General features: G+C 45.4%; 1 protein-coding gene across 6 annotated transcripts in view; it reads left to right on the forward strand.

Moving 5' to 3' along the window:
• mgat3b (beta-1,4-mannosyl-glycoprotein 4-beta-N-acetylglucosaminyltransferase b) overlaps positions 1-10,430 on the forward strand; it is a 55,677-nt gene extending 45,247 nt beyond the window's left edge. For all 6 annotated transcript variants that reach the window (XM_086294933.1, XM_086294935.1, XM_086294931.1 and 3 more), the window contains 4 exons: positions 3,158-3,587; positions 6,052-6,689; positions 8,844-9,126; positions 9,289-10,430. In XM_086294933.1, coding sequence (XP_086151059.1) covers positions 3,158-3,587; positions 6,052-6,689; positions 8,844-9,126; positions 9,289-9,786 — 1,849 coding nt within the window. In that variant the 3' untranslated portion in view covers positions 9,787-10,430. The remainder of the gene's footprint in view (positions 1-3,157; positions 3,588-6,051; positions 6,690-8,843; positions 9,127-9,288) is intronic.
• The last annotated feature ends 13,959 nt before the right edge of the window (positions 10,431-24,389 follow it).

A 24,389-nucleotide genomic window follows, 5' to 3' on the forward strand; every position in this document is an offset into this window, starting at 1 on the left:
GTAACAGCACGACATTTATATAGTCGTCATTTCAATTTCTTTTATTTGCAAGTTGAAGCTATGCAAAGGTTGTCATTGTAGGCAAAACTGAAGTCTAGACTCGTGCTGGGACACAAGGTCAACAAGTGCTGGTGCAGAAAAGATTCAAGAGATGCCTTCTTGCCCCTAAAGTCTTTAGTCATTATTCGGATGCTAATTGAATCAGTTCCAAGAGGCCAGAGTGTCTAGGCAAAAAAACACAAAACAAAAAAACCCGAGACACACCTTATCCACACACACTGTTAACTTTAATGTTCGCTTCCTGCCTGCAGTCCTCTTGAGTCTTGACTCTGCTGATGCCACCCAGGACGATTAGTGTGCGTTAAGCCGACTCTTTATCTGGTCATCTGCGAATCTTCAAGTGGAATCTGTGCTCATGTGAAACCAAAGTGCTCAAAAAAGGAGGAAAGAAATCATGTTTACTTCCCTCTCTGTAACTGCTTCTTTCAATTTCTCTGCGTGTGTGTGTGTGTGTGTGTGTGTGTGTGGTGGGGGGGCTTTCAGTCCTCACTTCCTCCTTTCTTGCATTTCGTTTCATGTCAAGTTGTGTGGGAAACGGAGACGAGCTGAACGGGGAGAGGGAGTGAATGTGAAGGGGAATTAGAGATGATAAATAAAGTCGGGAATTGAAAGGGTTTGGAGGGAGGATGTGGAGCGGCGGCGCTTCAGTAATAAACCAAGCAGCACCAGCTTTGACCTCATCATATGCCTGCTTTACCTTTGACCTCTTCCCCCTTTCTCCACCCGTAGGCCCAATTCACTGAGATCTTTTGTGCTGTCATCTAAAATGGGAAAAGACAGTAGTTGCGTATTTCTCCGAGTTTCTGCAGTATCGGGGCTCGTTAACGGCGCGATGTGCCGGAGGATGCTTTCTCACAGCATTCCCCCAAAACGGCACCGACGTCTTATTTGAGGATCGCTTTTATCTTCTTGTTGTTGGGCTGGAAGTTACTCGTTACAGTCTCATGTGACCTTTTAGTTAGCAGCGTATTTCATTAACCTGGTGTCGCTGCGATTAAGTTTGAGGAGAATTGTGTTCATTAGCATGCAAATTGAAAAGGTGCGGCGCTTGTTATCTGTTATTTACTATTAAATTATGAATTTTTTTTAACTTTTGCGGCTCTGCATTCAGTTACTTGAATTAAATAATCCTTTTTTGTGTTCTGTCATGTACACTTAAACTGATATGTGGCAGGTGGAAAGGCTGTTTGCCTGTAAATGTGCTCTGTTTGTACCTGGTATTAACCCGCGATCCGTAGATGCTTATCTGCACTCTAATATCCAATTCGTCAGTGTAAACGCTAACATGCCAAACTGCCCCCTCTGATGGGACATTTCAAGATTTTGACCTTCTCAGTATTTTTGTGGATGGGGCTGAATGGAAGGCTCTGTAGTGTCATGTTTTTCCCTTCATATGAGCCTCTGTGCAAGCTGGAGATCAGATTGTGTCGTGTGACCGCGGCAGGGAGATAACTTGTTGCTATAATTTTGTGCTTCTTGTTGTGAAACAGTGGTGCAGACTGCAATTGAGCTCTATTGTTGTTTGAGCCCTTTGCAAACCTCACAATGACAAGCTCTTTGTTTGTGTCGCTTGCTTTATTTCATATTTAATGATTATTCCAGTCATCTATAATCTCACCCACTTAAGATCGAAGTGGGCTGTGTGCAGCCTGCGGTGTCACACCCAGAGGTTTAAGAAACCTTCTAGGATTGCAGAAGCTCTGTTTGTGCCGTAGACGGCGACAACATTAACCTGCTCTGCAACAGGTTAGAGCTGCAGCATGGGTTACCATGGCGATGCACCCTGGTAACAAACTCGAGTTAATGCAGAAGTTACCTGGATTTTTTTTTTTATTTAATGCTAAGCTGCTTGCAAACACCTTAGCAGCTTTTTGAAACACAAAGTTTCCAACTTTAACCTGACTGTTGGAAAAAAGTTCTTCAATCATTGTCCTCCTCATTTGAGTAAAACAAATCTGCATCCCACGACATCACATCCTCTCGTCCGCCCAGCTGGACCTCACTTCTTCCTGCTCCTCTTCACATTCGTTTCACATCCAGTGGAAGAGCTGTGCTGAGCAAGCTTCAAGTTCATTTCATGCACTGCTGGGAAATGTCTTTCTTTTCCTTCCTCAGTACTTTATCCCTTATTCATCTGAGCTTAACATTTTCTGGCCAACACTATTTTTTAAAGACTGGCTTAAATGTAAGAATAAATTTTGCCGTGTAAGCACGGGCCGTCACCGTTACTCGACTGAGAAATCCTGCTTCAGAGCTGCTTTTTTTGGCTCAAACATGGAAATCTGGGTGAAATGCTTAATATCAAGTGGACGTGGACATAAAGGAGTGTGTTTGAACTTGAAAGCAACTTTTCTGTTATGCTTTGTAGCTTTGGACGTCATAATCATCCATTAGTAGGGACACTTTCTTATTTTTGTTCTCATCTCATCCATATTAGGAAAATCGTCCATTAGCAGCTACGTCAGGATTATTAATGATACACACTGGATGCCTGGTTGTTTGTGTGTGTTAATTAAAAAAGAAGAAAAAAGCTACAGGATTGAAATTAATTCACGTTAACTCTGCACGATTATCAGCATGAATTATCCACAGTTCACTGGACTGAGTGAGGCCAAAGCGCTGCCGTGAAGAAGCCTGTTGGGGTTTGTTTTTTTAAATTTGAGCTCCACTTTGGTCTTTGTTGACATTTATGGCTCTTTAGCTGCTAAATAAGCAGTTTTTATTTCCGCTATTTTCTGTTCTGTTTGAAAAGTGTTTTTTTTTTTTTTCTCTCCCATATTTTACTCTTTGGAAACACATCTCGTCAAATCATGCACAATCCTTTTAAGCGAACCTCAATGTACAAAGACCACGGATCCCCAAGATTGTTTTTGTTTTTTTTCTATATCTTTATACTACAAGCATTCAGCTAAGGGAAGAAAGGGCTCTAAGATGACTCCACAAAGTGAACATTGGCAAGTGTGTGTAATATTAGAGGGAGAAAAGGCAGGTTTGTGGCTCTGTTTTTAACTTGAAAGCTTGTTGCTTCTCATGACTTGTGCCTCACCGGTGGAGGTAAATGGTGCACTGATGTCTCTTCCTTTTCCATTTGTTCCAGGATGAAAATGCGGCGGCACAGGGTGTTCTTGCTGTGCACGGTGGGCCTGTGTGTCATCTCCTTCCTCCACTACTACAAGGCCCTCCATTACGTCTCCCTGCTGCGGGAGCTCTCGGCTCCATACCCCAACATCAAGTCCTTCATCATGGTGACCGGCTTCTTCTGGAGGGAGAAGGGTATGGCCACCACCCCGCTCAGCCCAGCTTCTCCTGAAGAGGCCCCCCCTCTACCCGGTCTCCGGCAGTCAGATGCCAAAGCTAGAGGCGTGCCGGGTCTCGGGGGAGGAGGCGGAGGGCAAGGATTTGGCCCAGGGATCCCAGAGGCCATAGCTGGAGGTGGAGATGAGGAGATGAGGCAACGAGAGGAGCCAGCACCACCACATCCCTGGGAGAAACCAAAGGAAAACCAGCTGGGAGACGCAGCAAATGAGGTAAGATGGGTAAACCCGAACGCAACAGCGCGGTGTCGAACGCCTCACAATTTACACCTTCAGACAAATTTATGTTTATGTATTTCAAGCTTTCAGCTCAAACTCCCACACAGATCCCTGGATCTGAGCCCTGTTTCTCATCCATTCCCAGGACTGTTGTTTTGCTTTCTCTCTAAAGCCACCAAACGTGCGCTATTAAAAATGCAAATTTTACCTCACAGCGCACCTGGGTTTGTTTTTCTAGACCCGGGTGACTCTGTTTCTTTTAAGATGTTAGTTTGCATCACAACTGTTGTGTTAAAACGTCAGAGTCACATGGCAGGGCAAGCAAGCAACCAGCCAAGGCAGCAGTATTTGACTTTTCTCCAAGACTGATGTGATGCATTGTGCAACCAGATGAGATTTCCCCAGACCTCCAGTATATTAAAATGTGTTGGTGTAATCCTGTGCTTCTTTACCTGGGGATCTTAACCCTTTAAAGCTGGTCAGAGCAGCACGCTCCGTTTTGGGTAACTATTTTTAAATCCTGGTAGCACTGCAACCACGTGAGCTAGCGCAATAATGTTTTTTGCATATGAAACCGGAGGAGTTGTACTTACATCTTATGCCATCAGCTTGTCCTACGTCACGGTTTCCTTCCACATATAGCTTTGCAAAAACTGTACAAAAGCACTTGCAGCTATATATATATATATATATATATATATACACACACACACACACACACACACACACACACACACACACACACACACACACACACAATATTCCAGAAACACGCTTATCCGATCAGCTGTTTGTAACACTTCCTACGTCCATCAGCGCGAACTATCGCATGTCTGCCATGTCCTGCCCGAAACAGGAAGTGACATCATTTAAAGGGGGGTTGCACTTAGGTACCTAAAATAATTTAATGTGAAATGAAATCTTGCAGAGCATGCTGTGAGCTAATAACATCACTTAAATCCAGACTCAGAGTGGTGATTCACTACACACACGCATGCACACAGAGCTGACTCAAATCAACAAAATCTATTTAAAGCCATACATGCAACATGTTTCTCCAGCAGCTGCTGAACAAGTTGAAGCATAAGCATCTCTAAATGTTTCTGCTCATGTTTACCTTGCTTGCCTACTGCACCAGCATGTCTCAACAGCATTACAGTATCACTTGTGCCATAAACAAATTGCAGCATGTCTGGTGCTTCACTGAATGTGTGCTCATGCAATTTAGCCTCATGTAATGTGAGGTTAGTACTTTCAAAGCGGCTTATCTCAACACTGTCTTTATAGTGTTACCTCTATATACCCCCACGGAGGGTTTTAAACCAAACAATCAAGATGTAAATGAAGTGCGGACTTTTAGCTTTGATTCAGGCAGACTGCCTGAAGTCGAGAGCTCGTGGAGAGCAGCAAATGTTGCGTTTCCTTCCTTGAGATGCTCTTCCAGACCTTTACTGCTGCCACCTACAGTTGCTGCCTGTTTTTCTGACTCTCTGCTTCAGTTTTTCGTTCAATTACTGAATAACATGCTCTATTGCACTAATGTAACTGACTTGGCCACCCAAGAATATCTTATTTCTTTGCCTTGAGAAACTCTAGGGTTGCTTTTGCAGTATGCTGCGGGTCATTATCTGTTTCCACTGTGCAGTGTCATCTGATCATTGCAGCATTTGGCTGAATCTGAGCAGGAGGTATAGCCATGTACACTTCAGTTCATCTGACCGTCTCGCCCTTGAGTGTTCCCAGGGGTGTGCACCTCGTTGGAAACTCTCTGTACGTGACTCTGATTACATGTTGTGAAGGGTTTTATCTTAACCATGTTTTTTGCTGTCACTCATGGCATTCTTCATAACGAGAGTTCAGGTGAACAGCTACCAAATGCATGCTCAACATCACCAAATCCATTTGTTTTGTAATAAGGAGGGAATATTTAGTGTTCATGCAGTGATTTACTGCAAGAAACAGTAAAAAGAATTCAATGCTAAACATTAATATTAATTTGCCCTAATTTATATTGGCTAACCGTTGTGTTTAGACTTTAAGACTTGGGTCTCTGAAGTTTAAATTGTACCTGCTGTTCCCAGGCACCTGGACACAAATGGTGCTGTCAAAAAAGAATGACTCATATTAGTCTTTGAGTTTTCCTAGATGCTATGGAGAGCATGTAATTCGGACTCACTATCACTGTGGATCTTTTTTGGTTGCCAAAATGGACAGACTGGGTGTAAATCAGGCAGGAAAACCTGAAATACACCGCACTACACAATTTGCGTAACCACCAAAATTAGAAGAAACTAATTAGTCTCCTGCTTGTACCTGACAGGACACGGGTTTGTCGTGTTTGTTAAATACAATTTCGCTTTAATGTGAATCTTACAGTGAAGAGTATAATGAGTAAAGCTGGTGTTTTTATTTCAAGGCAGAGTTGTGTAACTGTTTCCCGTTACTCTCTTTTATCCAGATTAGAGCTGAGGACCGCTTAAAGCGGTGGAATCCCGCCCACCCTGCACCGCCCGATAGGCTAGACCCTCCACAGGAACCAGCAAGAAAAGAGCATCATTTCAGGGATCCCATAGAATCCATGGGAGACCTCCATACTCGCACTTTCCAGCTTCAAGATGACAAAACCCCTTACTTTGTGCGCACCAAAGCTGGAGCCCTTTGCTTCAGGCAGGGGACAGAGGTAGCTACTCCTAAAGAGTACTATGGAAAATCAGGGGGGTCTGCGGCTAACGGAGCAGTTGGTCGGGCTGTTGCTGCCGGGCAACGGAAACCTCTGGAGCTCCAGCAGCAGCCCACCATTGTGCCAAAGGTCAAAGCTCGGGCCAAGGGCAACGGGAAGCGGCTGGTCAAGTGCGTTTGTCGGCCTGGGTGGCACGGACCTTACTGCGGGGTTCCCACAATGGTGTACCACTCCAATCTGCCAACTAAGGAGCGGCTGACGCCCAGAGAAACCCCGCGGAGGGTGATCAACGCCATCAACGTCAACCACGAGTTTGATCTGCTGCACGCACGCTTTCATGAGCTCTCAGAGGCCGTGGATTTGTTCCTCGTGTGCGAATCGAACTTCACCGCCTACGGAGAGAAACGGCCTCTCAGGTATGATTCAAAGTTGTTTTTTGGACAGGTGCATGTGAAGGGATTATAAAAACCGCCCAACCCCCCGCGGTCAAGGTGTATTTGTGTGAGATGTGTAGTCCTCTGTGGCCTTCAGTTTATGACTCTGTAGTGCCCGACAGTACGCATTGTGAAATAAAGTGCAAACTCGGCAAACTTTAAACTGGATTAAGTCACAAGAACAGTGTGTATATGTTACAAAGGCCATGTTATGTCATCTTTATGTCTTTATAATGATAAATGAGCTCACATGAGGACACACTGCTAAACAATAGAAGCTCCATTTGTGCTCATTTTTTTTTTTCTCCCAGCTGCTTGGTTACAAACACACACACACACATACTTCCCCCTTTTTTTTTCTCCTTTATCCAAGTTGTGACGGCGCCGTTTCAATGAGTCGTTATTGTTTGCAGCTTACCCTCTTTGTTTACAGCCAGCCCTACTCGTGCTCCTCGAGTATCCGCGTGCGGAATAACAATTACAGTTAGCTTCCTGTGGCGACGACATGAAACGCCTCGAGGGCAAATTTTACAGCAGATTATGACAAGAGCAGCATGATTGACTCTGCGTGTAGCCTTGAAGGGAGAGATCGGTGTGTTCAATCATCGGATGTGACACTGCATGAAAGCGGCTATGTTCTGCGATCGCCGTCTTTCGCTATGCATATCAACAGGTTAATTGAGTTGTTCTTCTGGACAGTTTGGCGTGAGGAGAACGGCTTTTCTCTGCTGAAAGGTGCCATTTGTCAAACAAGTGCCTTTCTGAACTGTTTCTTTATCTCTTCTGCCACATTTTGACAACCTTTTATAAATGGGCCACAGCTGGAATGTATTTTGTTGACCGTTTAATGCGATATTGGTTTGCAATTTTTTATTTTTTATTTTTCTTCAGAGGGGCAAAAAATTATAATTATAAGCCTTTTAAATTTGTGAAATCCATTACAGGGAACGTCACATTATGGATGCATGATACTGCAGTTCTGTTGGTGTGTTTCCCACCAGAAGGCATCGTGTAATAAATGCAGTGAATCAGTTTCCTTCATTAATTTTGTTTCTTGGCACAGTCACCTAATGCCACTCAGAGATGGGGAAACTCGGCACAACTGTAGACTGTGTCAGCAACATGCTAATACACAAATGATTAGTACCCCTATGAAATTTAAAGTTTTTGTCCAAATCTTCCCAAGACAGCATACTAAGTTTCTGTAGAGATCAAATTATTTCAGAAAAAAGACCAGAGTCATTATTAGAAACTGAAAAACTGTCTTTTTGTTTTTTTGTTTTTTTTAGCTGTAGCATATTTATTTTTAATGTTCATAGCTTGTAAAATCTAAAACGGAGGACAACCTTACAATTTACAAACCGTGAAAACTCTTTAGCTGTCACTGGAGAAAGCATCACACTAAAAAAAAACATCTGTTTAGAGTAGAGAATAACGGTTTTCAATCACAAACACAGGAGATGGATATACAAATTTAAAATAGTGTTTCAAGTGTCAAGAACTGGAGTAAGAAGTATCATCAAGAAATTTAAAACTGCTATTCACTTCTCAGTTCAATAATAGTTTTAAAAGGGAAATTTTCACAGGGGGACTAATTGTTGAATAATTATTAATAATTCTAAATAATAAGCATTTGTGTTACCCTTTAACACAATCCTAACGTCACAGACGGACATGTCTTGTAACTTTTGCTGCTCTTGTTAATAACATTACCAACATTGTTAGCCTTATTAATATTAGCCATAGCTAATAATAGCTACCCTTATAATAGCAGATTGGCTAATGTGGCTAACGGGTAACTGCTAATAGTCAAGCTAACTTTGGTGTGCACTTGCTAGCTCAAAATGTAGAAAGTGTAAGTAGGTGTTATTGAAACTGAAAATTCTCAGTGTTCGAAGTTTAGGAAAACTAAAATTGCAAGTGGCAGCCTTACTTTGACAAGAAGAATCTACGCTCTTGCTAACTTATGTCTGCTACATGTCAGTAAAGGAAAGCAATGGCTGCCTGGAACAGTAGGTAAAATTAATCTAAATGCAACTGTGTTACTTAAAATGCTGAGCTTAAAAAAAAAATCCTGTTAATTTTCGTTTGGATCAAAGAATCCACGTAATTACATTTTTGTAATCCCTCCCTCAGTTTCCTGCGGCTCCTTCTAAACGGTACCTATGACTACATACGTCACAAGATCCTGTACGTGTTCCTCAACCACTTTCCGGATGGGGGTCGGCAGGATGGCTGGATCGCCGATGACTACCTGCGTACCTTCCTGACGCGCAATGGCATGTCCAGGGTGGTCGGTGCGCGATCAGACGATGTTTTCGTCATCAACGATGCCGACGAAATCCCAGCACACGAAGGACTACTTTTCCTCAAGCTGTTCGACGGGTGGACAGAGCCTTTCGCCATCCACATGCGCAAGGTAACAGAAGTATCTCAGCTTTCGTGTGTTTTCTACAAGCAGCCAGTTTGTTACGTGAAATTAAGATCTTTTTCACCATGTAAGATTAAGGGAAGAATAAATGTGGTAACAGTATCTCATTCTTCTTGCAATTCTCCTGTACTCTTTTCTCTGTGTGTGCAGTCGTTGTATGGCTTTTTCTGGAAGCAGTTCGGGTCTCTGGAGGTGGTGTCGGGCTGCACGTTGAGGATGCTGCACGACGTGTACGATGGCGACGGCATCAAACTGCGTCGTCGCGAATATTACACTATGCCGGGTTTCCGCAAATACGAGAATGACACCGGCCACATCCTGGTGCAGTGGTCGGTGGGAAGCCCGTTCCACTTCGCAGGGTGGCACTGCTCCTGGTGCTTCACACCCGAGGGGATCTACTTTAAGCTGGTGTCGGCGCAGAACGGAGACTTCCCGCGGTGGGGCGACTACGAGGACAAACGCGACCTCAACTACATCCGCGATCTCATCCGGACTGGCGGCTGGTTTGACGGCTCGCTGCAGGAGTATCCCCCAGTGGACCCCAAAGAGCACATGTACGCCCCCAAGTACATGCTGGAGAACTACGACAGGTATCGCTACCTCTTGGAAAACCCTTACAGAAAAGAGTCCAGAGCGAATGAAGGCTAGGTGTCAGGTGGCCAAAAAAATTTAAATGAAAAACATATGTGAAAAAAAAAAAACAAAACGCTCGTAGGGCCCAAGTGATTTTGGGGGGTGGAACGATACTGATGAACTGCTTCTCTCATTGGAGTGAAACTAAATGTATCTCCACCAGGCAGCACTGATGCTGCTCTTTAAAGTCATTACATTGGGGTCAGAAAAAAGGGAACACTGAATCACATCCATGGATTTTGAGAGGGAGCTTTGAGATGAGAGGATAATAACCACTGAATCTTAGATTTCCTCATTCCTCCCCTTTTCCGGGAGGCCCCGCGCTATCTCTCTATTTGTCACCCGTCCTTCCTTTTGTCACCCACCGATTCGACGCGCCTGTTCTCTGAGAGAAAATGGCAGCAAGAAAAAGCCAGGGGTCTATCGCCGGCAGGTGAAACCCCTCCATGGATCTGACAAACTCTGAAGGGAAGGACCGTTTTGGTTTTGTCTGTGTTTACTGAAGTTTACAGATTGACCGATGTTCCCACTTCACTCTCCACCTCCAGATGTCTTCCTGTCATATTTGGTGACCTCCTTCCAGACATAAACTCCTGCTCAGATACTTTCATTGCTCCCGAGTGTCGGTAGGACATTACAGAACCCCCCCCCCCCCCCCCCCCCCCCCCTCTCACTGGAGCACCGACAGCCAAATGAAAGGGAATGACTCAGTAGAGATGTTTCAGCTCATACATATGCTCACGTTCATCTACATGCGCCTTAGAGTTGTCTGTGTGTGCTTGAAAAAGGAAGCGCGGGATTGGGGGTGGGCTATATGGGGTTTTTATTTGTATCATATTTTGAGAAAATGGAAAGGAAGAAAGAAACTGATGGGAACAGGAAAGGAGGATGAAACTGGGATGAGAACCTGAGAGAGAAGGCAGGAGAGAGTGTGAGGGGAGTATAATGAGTGAGGAGAGTGTGTGTGTGTGTGTGTGTGTGTGTGTGTGTGTGTGAGTGAGAGAGCGAGCAAGAGAGTGCGTTTCCCAGAGCTTACAGGCAGCTCTGAATAAATCATGCCCCGTCTATGGCATCTACGGCAGTTACTGCCATTATTGTTCGTCCAGTCCGATAGCAGCTGGAAGAATATCACCCTTCAGTTTTTCATCTCTCTCTCTCCCTCTCTTTCTCTCTCCATCTAGCGCCTCAGATAACTTTGTTTCCTTGGAAACTATGTGGAAAAGAGGAAATGGGGATGGGTGTTGTTAAGACGAGTGGGTGGGTTCATATCAGGCAAGGAGCTGCAGCATTCGGATGAGGTCGACCCCGACGTTGAGTCCCTTCGGTTAGATACTCAGCTTTCTGCTCAGCTGCCAATCACAGATCGTCTTTTTCTTTCACTTATCATCCTGATTTTTTTTCCTCCCCCTCCTCAAGTCTGTGTTTTCAGCTTTCTCTATTTTGCAAAATCTCCCAAGTCATCCTCCAACACACACACACACACACACACACACACACACACACACACACACACACACACACACACACACACACACACACACTGTGGATCCTATCTATTCTGTGTGTTTTCTGTTATCCTCACAGGAATGCACCATTTCAATAACAGGGGTCTGTTTATCTTCTCTCTGCCTCGTTTCTTTCCCTTTGTTTTGGGGCAGAAGTTGCCATGGCGATGCCTTTTCTGATGCCCTACAGATGATTATCATCATAAACATTTAGGCAGGAGCGCTCATGCCTCTTGCCTTCTTTCTGTCGTAAACAGCTGTCGATGTGGAATGGATGCCTAGATCACCCCCACCCCAACACACACAGACACCCACCCATCCGCCCAAGTTGTCTGGCAGAAGTTGATGATGATGTAGAGCCTTGGTATGAGTACATGGGTAGCCCAGTGGGACAAGGATTAGTTCTTGTTGAGGGCGTGGAAGTCGTAGCTGGAATATTTACCGTGCTGCGGAGCAGTTAAAGATGTGCGCCGGGCAGACGAGCAGCGATCAAGAAATTATGAGCACATTGATTTTTGTTTTAACTGCAGATTGACCATATCCACCATCTACTCTTCAAACCTGTCTGGGCTTTACTTTAGCTTCTGGCTTCTTTCGAGGTTAAGACCTCTAGAGGTATAAAAACCACTTTTCTTGTAGTAAACACCGCCTGTCGCTGACGCCGCCTGAGATCATATCAAACATTATTTTGTGGCTTTAATTTCATCAGACGCTGACACAGCCATGCATCGAATGCCTCAAATGCTTTTTGTCCCCATTATTTTCACCTCCAAACTCCTCAATCATACAGTTCCAATGCCATTAATATGTTTTTGGGGACTTATTTCCATAAATTGGTTCCCTTCTCAGAGCTGGGAGACCACTTGGTGGGGAAAATTAGATTAGCCAGCAGGCCGCCGACAGTTGTGTCAGGGCCCGTGTCGCTGCCTCGATGGCAGCGCAGTCTGTGCCGGCATCTGTTAGGGTTTTGGTTTTGATGCTGGGAGCCAAATCCTGATCCAAACCCAGAGGGGCTGCGGCGAGAAAAAGAGCTTTAAGCAGGATTTGATGGGAGAGGAAGCGACGATAATGCGAGATTCAACGCCCTTTGTCTCAAAATGAGATTTATTTATTTTTATTTATTTTTTAAATAGAACGTGGGTAACATACTCATAGTACGACTCTAGGTCAAGTAATGAATGAGGTGTCACATTTTTGTACTAAAGCTCTCATTTTCTTCAGTCTTCTTGCAAAAAGCACTGACTGATGTTTTCATTTGAGACTAGATCTGACTAAAGTTTCTAATGTGACTCACTTTAAACAAACAAAACCTGCCAGCCTCTGATTTCAGGGCCTCAGACTGCACTCATAGGAAGACTCACTGCTGCAATCACTTTGCACATCTTGCATATCTGCGTGTCGGCTGACAGATAAGGATGTGTGGACTGCTGAAAGACGAGTCAGGTTTACCTCGCTTGGCCTGTTGAACTGTTATCACTTAGGTCGCCACGACACGCTCCTGAGATCTACAACAGGCTGAGGTCACCGGCCAAGATGGCCGGCCGGCCAGTGTAATAACAGGTGAGGGAATGCGCATGCAGTTTTCCCCTTAATTCCTCATGCAGAACCAGACGTGAGTAAGAAAGAAAAATGCAGAGCCTCTCATCACTCAATCCTTATCACTAAATGTCACAGCGCTGCAGAGCTGGGCACAGTGTCACACACACACACATACTCACCATTACCCAGCACACACCCGTGGGTTTTCTTTTATATCTTTTGTGTTTTCCCTGGTTCATCAAAGTATGCCAGTTTGCATGAGAGGCAGAAATGTCCCTAAATTAATCAGTTTGTGTTTTTTGTAAGTACAAGCCAGAGAAGAACCAAGAAGGGAAACATATTTCAGACTGAGCAGAAACAGGAAAATATAAAAAAGACAAAGAAACGAAGAAGCAGCAGCAGTGGGTTTTTCCCAGTATACAAAGTCGAAGCTTGATGAATGGAGACTGGAATCCAGAAAGAGACATTTTGGAAATAATCCTTCCGCTGCTGGTCCCAGTGACGGACTCATTGGATGAGTGCGGAGGAGGGAGGTAATACGCTTGACGGAACGGCTTCGGTTTTTCCACTTTGATGAGGGAGAGGGAGTCATCATGGCGATGAAATAAAAACCATTCCAAATGAAGGGAGCGCCTCATCCTCCCCGTAAAAAGACAAATCTATAAAGCAGTGACAGTTTAAGTGAAGATGAGGCTGACTGGCTCGTGTGTTGTCCACGCTGCCTCCCGGGACTTGCGGTGATTTTTAAAGAGGCTGGCAGGAGTGCCAAATAGGGGTGTCTTTCTTGCTCAAGGACACTTGATTGTGACCACTCAGCAGGCATTAAAGCACTGAGGCACTTATGTTTTTGGACAGCTCTGGCCTGTTGCTTTCTCTTGGGTTTTTTTAGACACCGTCAAACGTAAAGCCTTTAAAGCAGTAACAGCGGCTGTAGTTGAAGTGCAGACTCGTATAAAAGAACGGGCACAGCCATTGTGGCCTCAGCCTTTGACGTAGTGTGCTTTTGAAGCCATCTTTTTAGACATAGTTGTTACTTGGTTAGTTAAATAACTGCACAGCAAGCTTATTTCTCTGGAAATGACATTTAAAAATGTTCCCACAGAAACCTCCAATATAAATACAGTGGAGGTCCAGTTCACTGGCTTGGATTAGATGAGATGAAGCCCAGTCAGCACTCACCTTTCCACTCAAAGCAGCCACACTTAAAAGCCTTAATGATAAATTTATGTGTCACACTTGTTTATTTCGGCTCTAAAGTTTTTAACCCTCAACCCCTCCCTCAGTTTTTCTTTTTTTTCCTTTTCTATAAATGAGAGAACTGGATCCTTGCCATTTGTTTTTTCTTTTCCATTGTTGTTAGCTTGTTTTTGGCCCACAGGCTGCCCTTTTCCTGCCTTGGATGTTGTGCGCTTACGTTATTATTTTTGGAATAGCCGATCTATAACTCCCAATCTCGCCTGACCTTAAGAATGTGAACATTTTCAATATCTGTGACGGGCGTTTTACCAAAGATAAAAAGTTTGAATTTTACTCTGATCAGGTTTTTGTTTTTTGGCAGTCTGACAACAAATAACCTGCAGTAACACCGCAGCACTGTCCAGTCCGCTTTGGGGTTATTAGTAGGAAAGAGCTCGGTGTCATCTCTTTTTTTGCTTTCAGTTATTGATATTAATGACAGGAAATAACCACTGAGAAAAACTCTGTTTTGAACTGGAGAAGTCTGAACATTGGCTGTAAGTGCTGTCAGGGCTGTTTGCTGAGGGTGTGTGTGTGTGTGTGTGTGCTCTGCACTTCCACCGCTTCCTTTCCCGTACACACGACTGCTGTTGGAGGTGTTGAGATAGCCTCCAAGCTTACAGATCCTACATTTCCCATAACGCACCTCTGTGACTTCTTTTTGCTTCCATGTTAAATATTCATGTCTTTCACATTCAGTGCTGCCAGTTTACACCACAACCTTGTTAAAAGACATCTCCAAGGCCCGGGTTAAGAGAGGTGATGATCCTGTTACCGTGACATCGCCAGAGTAAACGTGTCGGCTCCGCCCTCTTTTCAGTGCATGTATGCTAATCATCCACATATGTTTTGTAGCATTTGGCTTTCGTGTGTATCGTGCACAGATGTGTTTCTGCACCACCCACACCCATCTGCTGTTGTGCTCACAGAGTAGCCGACCGACTGCCCGAACGGGCTAACATGCCATCATGGCTCTGGCCCCCCGCCAGGCCCGTGGCCCCCACCGATTGATGTTTTCCGAGAAACATTAGCAGGAAGTAGGCCAGAAAGAGAGGAGGGGTAAGTGGGGAAAGTAGTGCTCCTTTTAGAGAGGTCTTTTTTTTTTTTTTTTTTTAAGTCAAACTTTATTCATGTCTCATTAATGCCTCCTACACAAATCTGGGAAGCATGGATGGAATGTATGGAAACACGTGTGCTCTGTAGAGAGAGGAACATGCCTGCCATCGAGCTGCTGTCGTCTCAGCTGTAAACACATAATTATTCTCCCCATGTAATAGACGGAAGCGTTCACATTCCACAAACTGAGCAATCGGATTCACTCTGGCAGCTGCACTTCGATGTGTCGCTAATTGGAAAGAACTCTGTGTTAAACCACAAGCGCTACAGGGAAACCAGTCTCTACCCCAGTGTTTCTGCAGTTAGCTTTGATTTGTCAGTGATGCACCAATTTGTAATCCAAACCAATAAATGGCCGGCTCACTCAAACAAGAAAAAAAAGGAGCTTTTTCCACTTCTATGTGACGATGCTGTGTTTTAAATATGGTTTTATTTGCCCACATTTCGTGACGTGAGATTTCTGCCGCCCCCTTAATGCGGGATTAGCTGTGAACGGGATTTCATGTATCGTTTTTGGTGCTTACAGCATTTAAAGATTAGTGTCACTTCAGTTTTGCTTGGAAATACCAAAGAACCGGTCCTTACGACAACTATTGACAGTGAGTCCTGTGGATTAGCTGGAGCAAGCACTGATTTCTGATGGAGAATCAACAGCAATCTCTATTTTTACGATATCCCACACACGCAACGACAACGGAAACTAGTTGCAAGCAAGACTATTTCAGTGAACGAGTCCTTTAAAGCATTCAAAAGTTGCATTCACTGTCAAGTAAAAGCTCCCTTTTTTTTTTGTTTACAGTTCATCGAGTGGACGCACTCGCTGCAGTTAAGCAGAGCAGCCGACTGGTGTAAAAGAAAATAAATTGCTCTGTCACACAATGTCACATCAACAAAGAAGCACATTAACATATTAACCAGCAGTTTAGAAGCTCTGTTGAATGTGAAATAGTGGAATTGGCTGGCAAATTCAACCTCTGTAAACATAACGGGCTTTATCAAAGGAATGTGCCTGGAATTTATAGGACAGGTGAGCGTGTCTGGGTGTGTGTATGTGCGGGTGCGCGAGTGTACATGCTTGTAAGTCAGGAGTCATAACACTTGTGAATGTGTTCCAGGACAGATTGTTGGCAAGTCCAGGCGTCCATATGTTGTGACACTGCAGATCAAAAAGATGAAAGTCAGCGGAGCACCGCGGAGACAGATGGACGCGGTGACACATACTGTACGTGCGAGAAAAGTCGGGCAAGCAGACAGGCCGACACCTGGCTGCAGATCAAACGCAGTCAGAAACTGAGGCGGAGGTTGGCGCGTACGCGTTTGTGTGCCATTGACGACACTCTGTGGCCAAAAGTACGACGACATCCCCTCGTCAGTGCGTTTATGCGTTTATGCTTGCTGCTCGCAGGGAGGTTTTTCTCGCAGCCTGGTTTTGGAAATAAATAAATTAAATACCTGGGACTAGAATACTAAAATTAAAAGCACTATTTATTCCGAGTTTACAACAAAAATAACTCCGGGTTTGGTTTAACTGGAGTCCGTCTTAAAAGAGCCTCTTTGCTTTTCAGCAATGCTGCCACACTGAAAATGGCTGCAGTTCACCTCGAGGGCGCTCATGGGAGCTTTGGTGGAGTAGCGGTGTATGCCGCTAAAACAAGAACGAGGGAAAGAGAGAGCCTTACAATCAGACACATCATTTCCACATTAACACCCCCCCCCCCTCCCCCTTCATGTGAAGTCAATCAGTGTGTTTGTCCTTGTGGAGTTTTTGCTTTTTAAGTTCTTATATTGTTTTCGGGGGTTTTGTGAACATCTGAGAAATGCAGAGATGACGAGTGTCTCTGTTTTTCTATTTGACTTTGTTTTTGTACTTTTTTTTTTTTTTTTGTAATTTCATCCTCTTGGCAGCTTGATATTTAATGTCTTTTAAAGGCTGTGTGTGTGTGTGTGTGTGTGTGTGTGTGTGTGTCTGCTCAATAGCACTGTCTTAGTCTACTGCTAGATTCTAGATTAACTTCCCTCTCAACCTCACAGATCTTTTACCTCTTTTGATGCCATAAAGGGGACGTCGCACTGTGGCGGCCATCTTTTTTTGTTGTTGTTTTCTCTGGGATTGTTTATTTTTTGGGCTTTTTTTAAATTTTATGACATCATCCTTTCCTTGTGACAGCACAACATAACCACCTGATTCATGTATGTGTGTTTAAATCTTTTTTTCCTTACTATGTTGATTTATGTTCCCATAGTAGGACCGACACACTCGCACTCATTCACACACACTCACAGTCTACGTACATGCTCACAGAGACGCACACAGTCCAGCCTCTGTTTTTTTGTTGTATTCTTACTGTGCTCTGATTGTGTCCGAGTCCTCTGCTGGTCGAACAGTCAGACTACTGTAGGCGCTCTGTTTGTGCCCTCGCTTTTATGCGATCGCTATGAAGGCTCGCCATTGTGTGACCAAAAAGCATTTTTGTCGTTGCTCAGCCACTCAGAACCGGTTTGGGCCAGAGTCTTGACCCAAGAACAACCCAAATGCCATTTATCTCCTCATGTTTGGTGTTCCTGTGTCTGTCACACAGCAGTGTGGTGCTGATTTGATGCTTTCCTTCCTGCTTTGTGTGTGGTGTTTGCTTTTTTTTTGCTTTTTTTTTTTTTTTTTCCTTCAAACAGACAAAGATGTCAAAAATGATCAAAACATATTTGGAAGAATAGCTTTTTTTAAATTTTGAATTGCATGCTGAAACACAGAGACTACTTCTGCCTACAAAACTATGAATTGCACCTTAACTGGAGGGATGTGTTTTTCTTTTAGGTGTTTTTTTTTTGGTTTGTTTTTGTTGTTTTTTTTTTGCATACACACAAATAAATGCATGGGGGGGGGGGGGAGCGTGAACTGTTTGTGTACTTCTGAGATAAAACACGTAATTGTCAGCGTGTCAGGAAATCTGTATATCGTAAAACAGGGTTGTTTTGTTGTGCTTATCAATGCCAGATTTCACTGTAATTGATTCAGTCACCGGTGTTTGGGGCACGATGGCTTCAATAAGCAGCTTCAGAACATGCTTTTTTCAAACAAAACAATAATCAGTGCTTACGGGTTTTTATAAAAATTGATTTTATTCAAAAAAAAAACAGACTGTATTTAAAAGATGATTCTTTTTGCTGCCAGATGGTTCGCCCCCTGCTGGCCATCAGAAGAAATGTGGCTATCCATCTTCTATATACAGTCAGTGGCCTAAAAACTTAACACAGCATTAATCCAACAAGTTATCAACAAAGTAACATCTGCATCTGCTTTCATTGGCCTGGCCTCACACGGTGACCGTTAAGAGGTTTTCTGCTCATCCCTGTCATAAAGCACATCTACCTGCCGTCCATCTTGTCCTTGTGAAAATTTAAAAATTACGCTAGCATACACAACACACACGTGCACATATCTACAGTGGAGCGTCAGCAGATGATTGGCACTCACCACGGCGTTGCCACCCGGCCTCGTGTCCCCAGGGGCAGAGTCATGTCTGCAGCCAATTAATCAACAGGGCAGTCAGCCACATCCATACCCATCTGATGCTCACCAACCTCCTGCCAGTGTGCCAGATTTAGCTTTCCCCTGTTTACACAGACTGCGTTTGGTTAATAAGAAAGGAATTTAAAACGCTACATGACAGGGATACTGAAAATGTTTTTGAGGGGTGTTTTTGTTGGAAAGATCCCAGTGAAATGTCTGGGTTTCAGCACTTTGTTTTGTTTTTTTGGGTTTTTTTTGTTTTGTTTTCTTTTTTTTAATATTATTATTAGTCTTTTGCTAAATGATTGCATTGTTTAAGAACTCAAAACATGTTTGCAGAGACTGTAAGGTTTTTCTTTGTTGTGCAGTGGCATCATATGACTTTACCACCTGGGACGTATGTAATATAATTACAGAATTACTGCCGCCCCTGCCTCTTCCTGTCCCCGAGCACTGATGATGATTGTAAATGTTCACATAGTTTTATTTTTTATATCATTGTTGGGGCTTAAATTTAGTTTCTTCTTTTTATCTTTTTGTTTTAGAACAGTTAATGGGTGTCTGTGGGGAAAGTGTGTGTGTGCGTGCGTGTAGTTACGTGTCTTACTGTATGCGTGCGAGGGATGATGCAGGGTGTACGTTGTTTCGTGGCTCCCGCTGCACATCGGCCCCTTTGCCCGTGTTCATCATCGTTCCAGTGTGTTCAGGTGTTCCCACGCCTCTGCGTCCATTCATCCAAAAGAAGAGCGAGGGAGAGAACAGGAGATGGAGGATGTGGAAGAGGAGAGTGCAGAGGGGCTTTTCCCCTCAGAAAGGGGGGGAAAAAACAACCAAGAGAACATACTTTTGAGAGAAGAAAAAAAGATATTTTTCTCCTCTGCTGGGTCACAATGAAGAGTGTAAATTTTTAAATTAACTGAAAATGATGAATAAAAAAAAAAATCATTTGTTCTCTATATGAATGACTATGTTAACCATGAACAAAAAGTAATGACTTCTATGACAAAGACATATAATAAATTAATTTTAAAATTTTAACTCTGAGTTCTTCGAGGCTTTGGTTGAAGGTGTTTGGCTGATGGGAAGTGTGTTTAATAAATTACGGCGACTTGCATCATCTCACTAGAGGGCAGCACTGCAACACACATCATTACATCTCATTAGGATGCATCACTTTAGAGGCTCTGGACACATTTTAATAGCAAACTTTTAATGATGAGAAATTCTAAGTGCTGCAGAATGAACATTTGTGCACCTCTGCAACGATCATTAACAAATCTATCATTTAAAGTGTTCCAGTTACTTTTAACTAGAAGTCTTAAATCACAAAGATTTTGACAGAGTAAACACTTTAGGGTTGGAGCTCAAGGAACAATGCAGGTTATTAAGCATCTTTAGTTTAAATGTGCAAATGATTGCATCATAACATGTAATAAATAGGGAGCTCTGATCAGACATAACATTATGACCACCTGCCTAATATTGTGTTGCCCCCCTTTTTTGCTGCCAAAACAGCCCGGACCTGCTGAAGACTCCGCTGGACCCCTGAAGGTGTGCTGTGGTATCTGCACCAAGACGCTAGCAGCAGATCCTATATGTAGTGGACGTTTTGAAGTGGGGCCTCCATGCATTGGAATTGTTTGTCCAGCACATCCCACAGATCCACAACTAGGTTGATATATGGGGAGTTTCACCAAGTCAACACCTCAAACTTGTTGTGATCCTCAAATGATTCCTGAACCTTTGTTTTGTTCAGCATTATCCTGCTGAAAGAGGCCACAGCCATCAGGGAATACGGTTTCCATGACAGGGAAAGCTGCAGGTTTGGAGATGACCCAGTCATCTAGCCATCACAGACTGGGTCATCATCAAACTAGCTGTTATCCTCATGCTTGCCCAGTTTTCTGCTTCTAACTCACCAACTTTAAAGACAAAACGTTCTCTTGTTCCCTAATATATCCCACCCACTAACAGGTGCCATGATGAAGAGATACTATTAGTACCTGACCGATGAAGTGTTCACTTCACCAAGTTATTGATGGGTTACTGCCAGCTCCCTTTTATAGCGGGGTGAGGGTCGTTTGCTAGTTTCTATAAATGCAGAGAGGCCTGACAGTTTTAAGGAGAGGGATTAACCTGTGCTACGCTGCAACATAGTCGTTTGGCACTATATTTATATTTGTATCACCTGTTGGTTCATTTTTGCTCCACTTCTAATAGTCTCACACCTCCACTGGGATTATGACCTGCTCCGAAAACAGAACAGAACCCACAAAACTCATTTTCATGTGTAAAAAGTTCAAAGTTATAAAACAAAAACAACAACAGCAATAAAAGGCTGGCAAACTACTCAAAGCCCTAAACCTCTACCACATCAGTTAAGGGTGTTCATTTTTGAAAACAAAAGAGACGAAAACAAAAAGCTTTGAGGTCACGATGCATTCAGCTGGACAGAGGGAGCCACTTTATGTCTAAATCTTTGGTTAATGTTGAGTTTAAGTGCCAGATCAGCCACAGTGGACCAGGGTGTAACGGCTCCCAGCCCAACCACACACACCAAGGAATGTACTGCTGCTGTTTTTCTCAATCTGAAGTGGAGGCAACCACAAACAAAAGGTCTTTAAATATCTGAAGACACTCACACACACGCAGGCACACTGACGCCAACAGCTGCAGGCACAGTACGGACTTAAAATAAACATTAATACTTTCAGCCAGCAGGATGCATGAAAACACACACTGACATCAACAACCGTGGATGTGCTGCACGAGAGTAATCGAGAACAACAAATGTCACTGTAAAACAAATAGGACATTCAAATCAAAGGCACAAACCACTGGCTGTTACACAGCCTCCAAGAACATATCCACAGTTTCTAATATGCTATGAACTTTTCCCTCCTTAAAGCTACTATATATATATATATATATATTGTAACGTTCACAAGAACCAGACGGTTGGGGTCTCAGTTTGTCCGTTTATTCGGCACATAAGCCAGCGGGTTGTTAACTCAGGGGGAAGCGCTCTCGAACTACACCTCTCTTCAGCCTGGCACACACACAGAACAACCAGGTCCCCCCACCCCTTCCTGTACACCACCCTCACTACTTCCTGCAGCCCAACCAAACATGAATCTTAAAGGAACAACAACAGTGTGCAGAGAAAACCAACATGTCACTGTCCAGTAACACTTAACCATCGTTACACTGCCCCCCCAGCAATAAGTTCCTCGTCCCCGAGGGAACGACACAGTCTCTGAGGCGGGGCGGTAGCCTACGTTCCCTCCTTGACCTCCTGAGCCCCTGAGGAGGACGCGGAGCTTCGGGGCTTTGGGGTGAAGAGTCCGAGGGGGGGGAACGCAGCCCCGGTCAGGGGCCCCTCTGAGCAGGGTCATGGACGCTCTGTACACGTCCCTCTGGAAAGGAGGGGAGGGACTGTCCTCTGTAGGGGGCCATCCGGTCTCTGTGCAGCGCTACTATCCTCCCCCTAGGAGGCAACTGCACCCTGTAAACAACCTCCCCCACTCGCTCTAGGACGCTGCAAGGCCCCACCCAGCTGCTATCCAGTTTAGGACACCGTCCCTTCTTCCTCTTTGGGCTGTAGACCCACACCAGCTCCCCAGCACGGAAGTGCCTCCCTTTAGTGGTGATGTCGTACTTCCTCTTTTGGCGCAGGCCTGCCTTCGCCAGCTGCTCTCGGGCGTAGGAATGTGCAGAATCCAGCCGGTCCTGCAGCTTCCTTGCGTAGTCCCGGCCCGGTGGTGCCTCTGGCGCGTCCGGGGGTTTCCCAAAAGCCAACTCTGCAGGAGTTCTCAGCTCTCTCCCTAACATGAGCAGGGCAGGCGTACATTGGGTGGAGTCCTGCACTGCCGACCTGTAGGCCATGAGGGTAAGGGGAAGATGGTAATCCCAGTCCCGTTGGTGTTCTGAGGTAAGGATGGCTAGCTGCTGGGCCAGCGTCCTGTTAAACCTTTCCACCAGCCCATCGCTTTGGGGGTGAAGTGGGGTGGTGCGGGTTTTCTTAGTCCCAAGGCGTTCACACATGGCAGCAAATACCTTGGACTCAAAGTTACGCCCCTGGTCACTGTGGAGGGTCTCTGCTGTTCCAAAGCGGCTGAACATCCCCTCCACTAATACATCAGCGACCGTCTCAGCCTCCTGATCTGGGATGGCGTATGCTTCCGGCCACTTGGTAAAATAGTCCATGGCCACAAGAACATAGCGGTTTCCTCTGTCTGTGCGAGGAAATGGGCCCATGACGTCCACAGCTACTCGCTCCATTGGGGCTCCTGCTGGTTGCTGCTGAAGCTGAGCCCGGGACTGGTCTTGTGGCCCTTTGTGTGAGGAACATGCATCACAGCTGCGGCAAAAGTCCTCCACATCCCTCCGCTGTTGACCCCAGTAATAGCCCTGGCGGAGGCGGCGAAGAGTCTTGGAGACCCCAAAGTGGCCAGAGCCAGTGCTCCCATGGCAGGCTCCCAGCACAGCTGACCTCAGCGACCTTGGCACCACAACCTGCCACCTCTCCTCCCCCGTGGCAGGATCCTTCCAGGCACGCTCCAACACCCCCTCCTTCAGCCTGAGAGCTGCAAACTTGGCCCACAGCCCCCTGGTACAGATGGAAAACCCAGTGACCTCATCCCAAAGGGGTTGCTCCCCCTTCTCCAGCCACTGCAGGACCGGCAGCAGGTCTGTGTCTTGTTCCTGCCGTGCCCTCCACTCCGCTGCATCCACCACCAGAAGAACCCTGCAGGCGAGCTGTGCTGCTCCGTCTATTGTCGTGAGTTCCCGCTCTATTTCCTCTCGCTTCTCACAGTAACGGCAGCCAGCTGCAGCACATGGGCGGCGAGAGAGGGCGTCTGCGTTAGAATGGTGCGTCCCTGCTCTGTGCTCCACGGTGAAATTGAAGGCTTGGAGCTCCTCCAGCCAGCGAGCCACCTGTCCCTCTGGCTCCCTGAAAGACATCAGCCACTGAAGGGCAGCATGATCAGTTCTGACAACAAATGCTGTGCCGCACAGGTAGTACTTAAAGTGTCTCACCCCCGCCACCACAGCCAACAGCTCTCGTCGTGTGACACAGTAGCGCCGCTCGCTCCTGTTCAGGACCCGGCTGAAGTACGCCACCACCTTCTCCCCTTCCGGTCCAACCTGCGACAACACCGCTCCCAGCCCCACATTACTTGCGTCAGTGTCCAGGACAAAAGGCAGGGCGGGGTCAGGGGGGGCAAGGACTGGGGACTCTGTCAGCGATCTGCGGAGGGTGTCGAACGCCTGCTGACAGTCCTGGGTCCAGATGAAGTCACGGTCCTTCTGCAGCAGGTGGAAGAGTGGTGCGGCTATGGAGGAAAAGCCCTTCACAAACCTCCTGTAATAAGACGCCAGTCCTAGGAAGCTTTTGAGCTGTTTCTGGTCTGCTGGTGTGGGCCACTCGGTAATGGTGTGAATTTTTTCCTCCAAAGTGCTGATGCCCTCACGACCCAGCTTGTGGCCCAGAAACTCCACCTCCCTCCTCATGAAGTGGCACTTGTCGGGATGCAGCTTCAGGCCTGCAGCCGCCACCCTCTCCAACACTTGTCTCAGGGCATCCAGGGCAGCATCAAAGGAGCTCCCGTGCACTAGAAGATCATCCAGGTAAACCAGACACCGTTGCCGTGGGACGCCAGCCAGCACACTGTCCATGAGCCTCTCGAAGGTCGCAGGAGCGTTGCAAAGGC

The sequence above is a fragment of the Aulonocara sp. 'chitande type north' Nkhata Bay genome, linkage group LG6 (assembly GCF_057382095.1).
Source record: "Aulonocara sp. 'chitande type north' Nkhata Bay isolate Kocher_YH1m ecotype deep benthic linkage group LG6, A_spYH_male_GT1.1, whole genome shotgun sequence".
NCBI lineage: Eukaryota > Metazoa > Chordata > Actinopteri > Cichliformes > Cichlidae > Aulonocara > Aulonocara sp. 'chitande type north' Nkhata Bay.